Source organism: Micromys minutus (genome assembly GCF_963924665.1).
Source record: "Micromys minutus genome assembly, chromosome: 16".
NCBI classification, from domain to species: Eukaryota; Metazoa; Chordata; class Mammalia; order Rodentia; family Muridae; genus Micromys; species Micromys minutus.
In genome coordinates, this window is record NC_137985.1 from 54,846,193 (window position 1) to 54,858,126 (window position 11,934).

The 11,934-nt window shown below is 39.0% G+C and overlaps 1 protein-coding gene across 14 annotated transcripts in view; it reads left to right on the forward strand.

Annotated features, from left to right (window-relative positions):
• Positions 1 to 4,232, forward strand: part of MEGF11 (multiple EGF like domains 11) — a gene marked incomplete at both ends in the record, with an annotated part of 202,161 nt that extends 197,929 nt beyond the window's left edge. For 12 of the 14 annotated variants that reach the window (XM_080929893.1, XM_080929900.1, XM_080929904.1 and 9 more), the window contains 2 exons: positions 3,260 to 3,466; positions 4,075 to 4,232. In XM_080929893.1, coding sequence (XP_080786019.1) covers positions 3,260 to 3,466; positions 4,075 to 4,232 — 365 coding nt within the window. Of the gene's footprint in view, positions 1 to 3,259; positions 3,484 to 4,074 lie in introns of those variants that run through there. The other 2 variants (XM_080929902.1, XM_080929898.1) reach the window with 1 other exon arrangement.
• Positions 4,233 to 11,934: the final 7,702 nt, after the last annotated feature.

Consider the following 11,934-nt stretch of genomic DNA (forward strand, 5'->3'; position numbering starts at 1 on the left):
CCTTGTCCTCCCGTTCCCCTTCAGCAATATGACTGTACAATAAATTATCTCGTTTATCCTTGTCTGTCATGCTTTCAAAGTGTGACAAAAAATCCACTTTTTTCATCCTCTGGGAATTCTAGAGCTGCATTGTCATCCCCCAACCTGTGTTCTCCTGCCATCTAAGTTCCATGCCTCTCCAAGTAAACTTAGGTTCTTAGAAATTTAGAAGCCACTAACATCCTGAAAACTCCTTTTGTGGCTGGCTGTATTCTCTGAACATTAAAGTGAAGACTGCCAAGTTAATCCCAAGAACAGAAGCAGCAGGCCTCCTAATGATAGCAGTAGCTCAGAGGTGAGCAACAGATACTTAATGCCTGGGTTTCCACCTACATTTGAATAAATTGGGGCTTAAATTGATATTAAGCCTTAATAGGTTCAGATCATTCATAGAGCAACTTTGGGGACTCTTTCTCTCTAGACTTGTGCTTCCTTAAAAAAAAAGTTCATTTCAGAAACTCATTCTGACTGTGATAACATGCATGACTACATATGGTTCAGAGGAGGAAACAAGGAGAGTAAATGCAGGGGCACTTGGAAGACTGCAGGGTTCCCCTTTCTTTGCACAGTGCCCTGACAGGAAGGCACTAGAGTGGGCATGGCTATGAAAGGATGAGGAAGTACTCTAGCCCAGCTGGTTATTCTCCCCACACCCTGCCCTCACCCTGCCCTCACTCATAGCAGGCAGGTGGATGACTCAACAAGAGAAAAGGTTGGCTTCCTGAAGCTGAGTTTTCCAGCTTGCCTTGCCCTATCCCCTCCAGTTCTCAGGAAAAATGGGATAACTCAGCACTCTTCACAATTACTACTCTCCATGGATTTTCCATCCTGTCTTGGCCTGCAAACCCTGAGAAGACCCTTGGTTCTGAACCTAGTATCTCCTGCCAGCTCCAACTTAGCTCAGGAAAAGGAATACACCAAAGTGGATAAAAGCTAACATTCAAACGTTAGTCAAATATTGAGAGCATTCCACTGTTTCACTTTCCAATTGAAATACAGCTGGGTGAAGCTTTAAGGCTTTCTCATTACTCAGTTAGTCTGTTAGTCAGTAAGCTTGAAGTTTAGCCATCTCAGCAGGCCTTGGTATTGCTAAGAATGATAAACTGAAGCAGCTGTAAAGAGCTTACACTTGGGTAACTAGATCTTCTGAGGGGGAAATTGTGATTGTCACATAAGACAGTGGTTGAGTCCTAAGCACTAAGCATTAGACCAAAAAACTGAACTTTGGTTTCCTCATTTCTAAACAGTAATAGCAGTCCCATCCTGCTCACCCCCCCAATCCACCTTGTAAGGTACAAAGTTTCTTTCTGTTTGGTTTGAGATGATGTCTAACTATAAATAAAGCTCTGGCTAGCCTGGCTGTGAACCCAGCTGGCTTTTGCCTCCCAAATCACACCTAACCTAACTGGAATGAAGGTTACTCATTCCAGTGTTAAACAAAATAGGTTATCCTTCAGTTCCACAAAATTTGCAATCAAGACAGTGGTGATAGGTAATCAACAGCTTTCAAACAAGAAACCCTGATCCTCTCTTACTGCCTGATGAGTTTAAATCAACCATATTGGGATGAACTGGGAGATTCTCAGGTTTACATCACTCCCCTGTGCTAAGGAAGTACTGCAAGGCAAACTGAGATGGCTTGAGGCAAATTGTAATGCAGGACCCAGGCTGCCTTTTTCTACATGGGTAGGCTTCCACCAGAAGTAGAACCTATTTATGTACTGTTCAGTCCTAACTAGAACTGGGTAAGACTGCTTGTTATCTAGCAAGGATAATTTTTCCTGAGTCAAGTGCTACAAAGGTCAGCCTTCTACCAACCAGATTAAAGCCAACCTCTCTTCCAACTTGTTAACTAAACTGAAAGGCAGTGGGACCCTGAGGAGTTTACTTCCCCACTCTAAGTCTCAATTTCTTCATAAGCATTGAGGCAGGAGGAAGGGGAAAAGTTGCTGCTCTACCTGAAGCAAACAGTTGAATCCAGTTCTACACAAAACCAAGGAGCGCTGCCCGTTAGAACAAGAGCTACCTGATTTCAGAATAAATGGCACTCACTGGTGAGACAACTGCACAGCCAGTTCCTCTTGAGTCACATGGCTTTCACATGGTTTTCAGTATCAGTAAAATCACAAGGTGGGGCAGGGAGCATAGATGACAACAGCCTGAAATGTAAACTGTGGTGGTTGTCTAGAAGATTCCCTAAGAATTTCACCAACTGACTTTCACAGACATTTAAAGGTGAGAGGCGTTTTAGGTCACACTTGACTGTCAAGCTCCAGTCATTTCAGGGTTATTTCCAGACACCTTGCCTGTCAGTGTCTCACAGCAAAGGGTCACAACTGTCAGACTAATTTATTGTTTTTTCCAGGCATGTCCTAGAATGTGTAGACAGATCATCACCCTCAAAGGGAAGGAGAGTAGCAATTGAAGGAGGGAGTCCCTTCTTCTCTGACTCTAAGACACTAAGGGAACTCTTCCCCCAGGAGAGCTTCTGTCACCATCTCTTGTTAACATCACTCTGCACCCTTGAACAACAGAGCAGGACTCAAGAGTAACCAAGGACTGGGTGAGATGAGCCTACACAGTACTTCAAGCAGAGACAAAGCTAGATTTCAAAGGCCAACTTGAGACGGGGGCTTTTTAATAGCGATTACACTTCAGTTAGCCTACTCTAAGCACAAGCTCCTGGAAGACAGGGATGCTGCTATTTGCTTAAGGCTGCCAAACTGTTGACATCCACACTGAAAGACATGTATGCTGCTGCTTCTGAACCAAAACTTCTAGTCATTAGAACTCAAAAAAAAAAAAAAAAATATATAGGGCAAAGAAGTCCCAGAGCATAGACTTAAGTCTTAGCTTTGCAGTGCTATTAATTAGTTTATCACCCTTGCCAAGTTACTGTATCTGTATGGGCTTCCACCCCATTAGAGGAAAGAGAACATTTGCATAAACTAAGCCATACAAAAATACACTGTAAATATCTTGAGCTAGTGACAATAACCAGCTGTTTTCTTGTCCTCTAAAAACATAACTTTTTTTTTTTTGGTGAGAAAAGAATGCCTGATAAAGCATACTTTAAGACATTTAACAAGATTTAATCTTTTAGTATCATGATCTTTTCCAGCCCCAGTACCCTGAAAGCACACAAAATTGATGTCTGTTTCTGGTATTTCAATGAATCCTATGTTCTTGTTTGTCCTAAGAGATCTCTCTTGCCTTGCAGATTACATGAAAGAGTCTGTGTGCAGCTCTAGTACTTGCTCCTTGAACAGCAGCGAAAACCCTTACGCCACAATTAAGGACCCACCCATCCTCACCTGCAAGCTGCCAGAAAGCAGTTATGTAGAAATGAAGTCACCTGTGCACATGGGGTCTCCATACACAGATGTGCCATCCTTGTCAACATCTAATAAAAATATATATGAAGTTGGTAGGTGTCTCACATAACTTGGCAGAACCAGGGCAACAGTGCAGCATCTCAAGTGAAAACAAGCCCTCCTCCACCCACTCTATCTCCATAACACACCCTTCTGTTTGGTTGCATTTGAAGGAACCTGAGGAGAAACTCTGTCCCAGGACTGCCCTTCCCTCTAATACAGGAAACCAAAATCTTGAGCCACCCAGCTTACAAATCATAACTGATAAGCAGTAAAACCGGTGAGGGTGGAGACAGTACACAACACTTCAACTAATGTTAATACAAATCCAAGGTTAAAAAAGAAAACAATCAGAATAGTCGTTTATAAGTTTCTAAATCACTTCTTATACCTTCCCCAGTTTCAATTATGATCCTAGATGCACTCATAAGACCCACACCTCTAGGACATCTTGAATCTCTTGTTGAGCAGAGAGACTGGGATTCTGACAGTACATTCTCTTAGGCTTTTCCATCTCTTGAACAAGCCTCCATCCTATTTCTCAGATGTATACATATACCTACAGTTCTTCTCCCCAACAAGTTGAACATAACTTTCTTCCCTCCCATCAAGACAACAAAGCTAATCTATTCTCTAAACTCATTTTCACTATATTCCTTAGAGCCCACAGTCAGTGTGGTCCAAGAAGGCCGAGGTCATAACTCCAGCTATATCCAGAATCCATACAACCTACCTAGGAACAGCCATATTCCTGGTCACTATGACCTCCTCCCAGTAAGACAGAGCTCTGCCCATGGGCCCTCCCAGGACAAGCAGTAAGAGGGATACGCTTCTCTCTTAGTGTGCTCTTCTATTTTCTCACTCTGAAAGAAGACAATCCGTGACCTGAAATATCAGTTCAGATTGCCTTGAGCTGTGTGTTCTTAGTTCCTTCACCTGGATTGAAAGAAGCACTTCCAAACGGAATTGGGGTAACTGTTCAAGAAAGTCTGTTCACAAAGGCAAAACCCATCAACCTTCAGCCCCAAAAGCCCTGGATATAATTTTTAGAACATTTAAGATACTACTATTCATCAACATCAGCTAAAAGATATGTATTTAATATTCTGAAACAACGCTTAAAAAGCATGTAGCTTAGGTTCTGCAAACTTTCCTAGGGGGAAAAGGAAATTGGGGAAGGGAGGGGTACACTTTAAAGTGCCTGAAATGTGTATGTGTTGTTGATTGTTGTTAACCTCAACATCTGTTTCAATATCTAAGGGAATTAGTATGTGGACATAAACTGTTCTAACATTTATTGTGAACTGTTCATATAGGTATGGCCCATCAAATTATAACAGCCTCAATCAGAGTTTAAAATATAGCCTAATTCTTTAATAAAGACAGGTTTACTTTTTTCTGCCCTATCAGTGATAACAGGCAAAACAGAAAGAGAAAAGTAATTGTTTCAAAACAGCAGCAGTTTCATTCACTCTGGAATGATTTCTATGCCAGCCTTACCAAATTTTTCTATGTCAAAGTTCAAGAATAACAAATGCCAGTCCCAGCCTGGCTGCATTGCATTGGTTTATCCAACACCTGAGTCATTCTGTGTGCACCAGAGAACCAAGATGGGGTTTTAATGAAGAAGTCACAGGGCTCAGTTAGGAGAGGCCTTGCCTACTGAGCAATCACCAGTAGCATAAAAAAGGCATAGGCTTTTAAGAATGAAGTTTCCCCCAACATCTATTTGGATCACCCAAGTTACTTAGCTGGAGTTCCTTGACTTGTTTATGATTGTGCTGGACGTAGTATGGAATCTAAAGGTGTAGAAGAAATTATACAAATGTGGGCATGGCAAGCTTATGTTGCTTAGCATATATTTTTAATGCAACTAAATGAAATAAATGTAAAACAAAAACAAACATAAACGCCCACTGCCTGAGATGGGCAAATATGTATTTCATTAGTTGGTGCTTTCAATCTCCTGTTCAGATACTTCCACTGCACAGGTAACAGCAGGTAAACTGAGGCTTGGAAAATTCTGAATGGTCCTATAGGACCTCTTCACAAGAATTAAGAACAGAAAGGGCAAGCTGGAAGTTAATGGCCATCCCATGTTCTTAAGAGGAATAAGAGTCTAGAGCTAGTAAAAATTACCTAAAAAGGGTTTACAGAAGAGGGACTAGAAGGCTGTAAAGCTAGATACTGCTACAGAAGTGGGGATAATAACCTTAGTTTGAGTAATAATCAGCAAGAGAAAGAAAATAAATATATGAGCAAATCTCTTTGCTCATTTCACTCAAGGCATAAGCCAGTATTAGCATTAGAAGAACACATACATGAATGCTGCATGTGTGCATGGAAGTGAGTGATCAGCAATAGTAAACTTTCCCAAAAGCCTTATTAAAATAGAAACATTAGTAAATTATTGGTAGACCTAAGTTAATATTTCTCATACTTATGTATAAAAAACAAATGTAGTTAAGAGACTCACCTCAGTATTTCAGGGCCACAAATGCTCTATTATCTTTGTGAAGGAAAGATGAAGAAGCATGGCAAAGTCCAACCAGCAAGGAGAAAAGTGTCTCAATCCCAGGCTTTATCTTCTTCCCTTATCCTGCATGTACAATAACTGTTACCTGGCAAGCTGCAGCCTGCAAATTCCAAGTCTCGCTTCTCTCTTGCCAACTATACTCTGCACGGAGTATCCTGCAAGAGGTGGATGGCTAGAGCATCAAGTCAAGAGAAGTTGGCACCACTCTTGTTAAGTCACTTGCCCTCTTCGGGCGCCTTTATTACCCACACATGAAAGAAGAGAGACACAAGAGTGGGAGCAGAGCTCTAACAACTCTCCAAGTGTAGCACTCTACAACATTTCAAGTAACATAGTTCAGTCAGGCATACAGAGGAAAAGGGAAAGGGCAAAGACGTGATTAAGTATGGTGACAGCAGCAGCCTTCACATAGCTAAGAGATAGCACTAGGACATTTTGATCATGCAAAGCAATTGTTAGAAACGTCTGTCTAACAATCACAAACAGGTTTGTGGTCAGCCTCAACATATGTGCTGTGCATTCTATTTGGAAAGATCTGCTCAATTATTTTTCAAAATGAAAAATTCAATCCAGTAAATTAATATGTATACAAGTCAGACAAAGAAAACAGTTATTGTACAATAGTGTGAGAGACTATGAAATGGCAATACTTTTTTAAACCACAGATTTGTAATATATTTGTTCACTGTGCAGAGGATGGACCTTATACAAAATAAAATGGATTCTCAAACTAACATTATAAGAATGCCTACTGTTGTGTTACACACTACATTTTATGTTTAAGACACTACTAACCTACATTTGGTATGGTTAAGCAGCTGGAAGAATGAAAATTATAATAGATATTTGAAAACCGAAGCAAAATGTTACTTTTAAAATAACAAATGGGATTTCCTTAACTCATGTTAAGTATTTTAAAATCCTATTCACACCAATATTAGGTATCTATTTTTCCAAGGATGTGTACTCAAATACAACTACTACAGCTTATGTTATACTCCAGTGGAACAAAGGGCAAGTGAAAAACTACCCAATTTATATAAATCCAGTGAATAGCTTTTAACTAATAGAGTTTAGTATATGTGTCCGCTTTAGGACATTTTAAAGCAAATCTTCACACATAACTGGGTTTAAAATGTGTGTGTGTGGGAGGGGTGGCAGCTGTAGGGTAGTCATGATGGTTCACAACTATAATTCCAGCACTTGAAAGGCTGAAGCAGGAGGACTGGCAAGGGTTCCAGGCCAGCCAGGGCTACAACGTGAGGCTCTGTCTCAAAACAACAGTGAAGACAGGGCATGGTGCCATATACTCTTGCAATCCCATTATTCAGGAGGCTAAGGCAGGAGAGTTTCAAGTTGAAGCAGCTTGGGCTACATAGTGAGTTCAAGAGTAGCCTAGGCTAGAAGATTTTATTTAAAAAAAAAAAAAAACAAAACAAAACATAAAAGGCAGCAGTATTATTCTTTAAGAAAATACAAACAAAGCTCAGACAGTGATAAGAGCATTTGCCTACCACAAAGCCCTGGGTTCAGTTCCCAGCATCACAAAAATTTAGAAGAAAATACAGATGTCAAAAAAATAGTTTACTGGGCTGGCAAGATGATGACCTGAGTTCAATGCCCAGGACCTATAAGGTATAAGGTACAAGCTTTGTCCTCCGATTTACACACACACACACACACTCTCTCTCTCTCTCTCTCTCTCTCTCTCTCTCTCTCTCCCCAAACGAATATAAGTAAATAAAAAAATAATAACGTCTGAAATGAATTAAGTTTAATTGGCTCTTCAGACTTTCGAAGGTATATATATATATAGTATCCTCACACTAAGTCAACTCAAAATATTCCAACTTGTCAGTTCACAAGGCTTATGTGATATTTAAAAATTATTTTAGGTTGGGTATGGGTTAACACATCAACAATCCTAGTCCTTCAAAGGGCTGAGAATTCAAGGGTCTGGAATTCAAAGCTAGTCTAGTCTAGGCAAGTTAGTGAAAACCTGTGTCAAACTAAAATAAATGGCTGGAAATGTTAGCTCTGCAGCAGAACACTTACTTAAATGTGTGAAACCCCAAGTTCAGTTACCACCACCACCACCTTGTCTACCACACAACACAAACATACCACATACACACAAAGTTATTTCAATTTAGTATAATGTTTAACCAAGAATAATATGGTTTTGCTACTCAGAATTGAAGTGTCATTCAGGAGAACAGGTAATTCTCCAGGGCTGGAGGTTGACACATTTAGTGAACAAAGGGTAAAGTTATACTCTGTGAGTCTCTGAATATTATCAGTACTATAAATTTAGTCAAGAACCAATGACTACAGGAGTCATTCACCTACTGAGAAAGAAGACACAAGAGCTCATCTGATCAGTACAACAATGGGAGATTGAAAACCTCTTAAGGATGGATTAATGGATGGCTACATTGGAGATCACTATGTTATTTGTGTTTTACAAAGTTTTATGTATACACTTATAGAATTATATAATTACAATTCTGTGTCATTTTAATATAGAATAGTTAATTGTCAGAATATAAACACGAACAAAATCTATTTCCTCCCTGTGGATCTTACAATGTGATTACAAAAGGGCAGAAATAAACTGCTGATTATGCAGTTTCTTCCTTGACTTACAGAGCACTGAACAGTGGTCCAAACCAACCCCACACAGGTTGAAACTCTGCTCTTGACTTCAGTTGACAGACTCCCTCCTCATTCTAGCACCAGCCATCTAAACAACTGCTTACCTATCAAACTGTCTGCCCTACAGCCCTGGGTAAGAGGAAGTATGGGAACCACAGATCTTACATAGTACTGTTATTTATGTATCCACTTTAATGTTTCAAAAGGAAATAAAACTAGTTAAGGGCTCCTTCATATTGTTCTCTGGACCTCCAACCATGTATTGTGCATGCCCTATCCCACACCCAATAAATAAAAGTAATAATTTTTTTTCAAATGAAATAGTGCTGCTTCTTAAGTTGTCCTATGTCAGGCAGGTATAGACATAAGTGTAGATTATGAGTACATGGAATGTATGCCTGTATCTGTGTTTCTATAACATTTTTGGACCTCAGTGATGAAAGGATTTGGCATAGCAGCTGGTACAGTGGGCAGCAACCCCTTAAAGAAAAAGAACCACACCACTTCCTCAGAGATCAGGGGAAATGTCTGAGTGACTAGAGCTTGTCAGTAAGGCAATGGATGCTAGAAGTAGGATGTCTCCTCAGTGAAATGAGATAAGAGTATCCCGAGAGTCTATGGTTTGAGGAAAAGTTAGGTTCTGCAAACTCAAAAATACAAAAGGATAGATACAACATTCTATGTTCATATCTGTTAACTACCAATCAGTCCTGTGCCTAAGAAATGGTAAGAAAAGGAATTTGAATAAATTTAATGATTAGATCACACCAACAGCCCTGAAATGTTTTTTTAATCATGTGCACACACATAATAACATTAACCTACATATTGGAAAGCATTTTGCTTGTCTTATTGAGGGATGGGATACATGAAGAGTCTTCAACTCCTGATCCTCCTGCTTCTACCTCCCAAGTGCTATATGCCATCAAACCTCGCTTACTCACTAATACCATAGAGCTAGCTCTGTAGAGGCCTATGAAAGAAATGGATTCTTACAAAGTATGCAAGATGTTTTTAAAGTTCTCTTCTAGAATGCAAGCCAAGTGCAATGGCCCATAACTGCAATCCCAAAACTGTATAGGTGAAGACAGGAGTATCATGAGTTCCAGACCAGCCTCAGCTACATGAGATCTTACCTTATAAAACAAAACCAAACCAGTTTCTTTTTTAAAATAGAAAAACATAAAACAAAGCGTTCTCAATTTATAACTGACTCAGCAGCTGATCAAATGTTTCTCCCTTCACAGCTGATATCCTGACTCATTATTAAAATTGACATTTTTTTAAATGTCCTTAAAACTTGCAACTTATTTAATGAGAATTACCATGGAGATAAATGATTTTATAAAGTTATTATGTTAAGACCAAAATAATTTTTTCTAAAGTATTTATTTACCTGATATTTTACTAATTTCTTAAATTTAATATGTAAGTTAGAATTTTAAATTTGATTTTAATACCTACACACGACCCAGAAATAATCCAGTTCAGTCACATCAAGAATATCATCACTTCAAAGGATATAGAGAGATAAAACAGACAAGAGCTGGGATTACAACCCTTCTTTTCCAAGCAGCCAACTGCTGTGTTAGACCCATTGGTTCAATCTTTTAACTGATGTATAATCTAGCACATTCTCTCCCACCCCCCTTTTTAGTTTTTGGTTTTTTTTTGAGACAGGGTTTCTCTGTGTAACTTTGGCTGTCCTGGAACTCACTCTGTAGACCAGGCTGGCATTGAATGCAGAGTTCTGCCTGCCTCTGCCTCCCCAAGTACTGTGATTAAAGATGCGCTCCACACTGCCCAGCTCAGCACATTTTTCTAATACCTGCCTGGGATACAATGTTCTTCCAAACACTCTATCCTCCAATTTTCAGGAATATGGATACTGCTAATTAAAGTCATCTCCAAGTTAAGGTTCTCTCAATGAGATTTGCATGCACTGTCATTTTATCACCACCTACAATATAGAAGAACAAAACTATTCTTTAAAATATTATTAGATTGGCAACTTGCTCTATTGGTGATGTATTCAACCAGGAGAAAGCTCAGGTTGTTTCTCTTTGGCATCCTGTCAGGATGCCCTATGTCCTTTCTGATACTTCCCTACCTCCTAAAAGTATGTAGAAGTGTCTTCTTTCATAGCCTTTGTCTCTTTGTCCTTTTTCCCCCCTCAACAAAAGCCAGATTTTATTTTGGTTTGGTTTCATTTTGAGATAGTGTTTCTTTGTATGACTCCAGGTGTCTACAGCTTGGTATACAGCCCAGGGCCTTGAACTTGAACACCCTCTTTGCCTCTTGGATGCTGCCATAAAAAACATGACTGGCAGTTTTGAATTTTCTTCAGGACTATGATCCATTTTTCTCTTTAGTTAATAATATTTTACAAAATTCTATAAACTGAAAACTAACATAAATAAAATTTTAATCATCCAACCTTTTCTGCTTTTCATGTTGGCTAAATATGTTCAAATAGTATACCTTTTTTTCCTTATAATAGATTAAGGAGATTAATTTTCACAGTAGCTCAAACCATTGAGACCACTTGGATTTTATAAACACAAGTCAGTAATGACAAAAATTAAAGTATTCATTTTCCTAACAATCAAAGAACCAAAACTAGCTCAGATACATGATTTAAAGGATCTATGGCAAAGAACATTCTGGTCAAAACCTCTGCTTACAATTCTAATTTAGCATACTCACTGGAATGGCTAAAAATAACTTATCCTGACATAGTGACAACTATGAAGAAAAGGCACAGCATTTCTGAGTAACAAAGACAGGGTATGATGGGTAACTGGCATTTCAGGAGAATATAACAGGTTTAAGAAAACATCTAAAGTTAACACTAATGAACAGTAGAGTCAAGCACCAAAGTACTTCTGAACTTCCTTGAGCCTAAAATTGTCCAAGTAAGTAAAACTGCAGTGTTTCTTATTTGGGACAGTTTATCTCTTGAGATCCAACTAAGCATAAATTTTGTTGACATGCAAACAAAGTCACTTTCGAATACCTAATGTTGCCTGGAGGTCTCCCAAAGTCCACCATGTGCAAGTAGCATTTAAATCTATTCTTGGTGAAAAAAAAATTAAAAACTACTCTCAGACATTTTCATTCACTACATAGTTCCTTTTTTCTTAGTTTTATTTTATAAATTTACTGTAAACTTTAATAGAGATGGAAGCTTTTCCTCTGTCTAGTGAGACTTAGAAAAGTACAGAGACTGTGTCACCACCATTTTTAGAAATATTTTTCCCAAGAGTACAATCTGAAGTCTCCCTGAACTGACTGCTGCCCCCAATCCAAGTTTACTCGAAATGCAAGAAC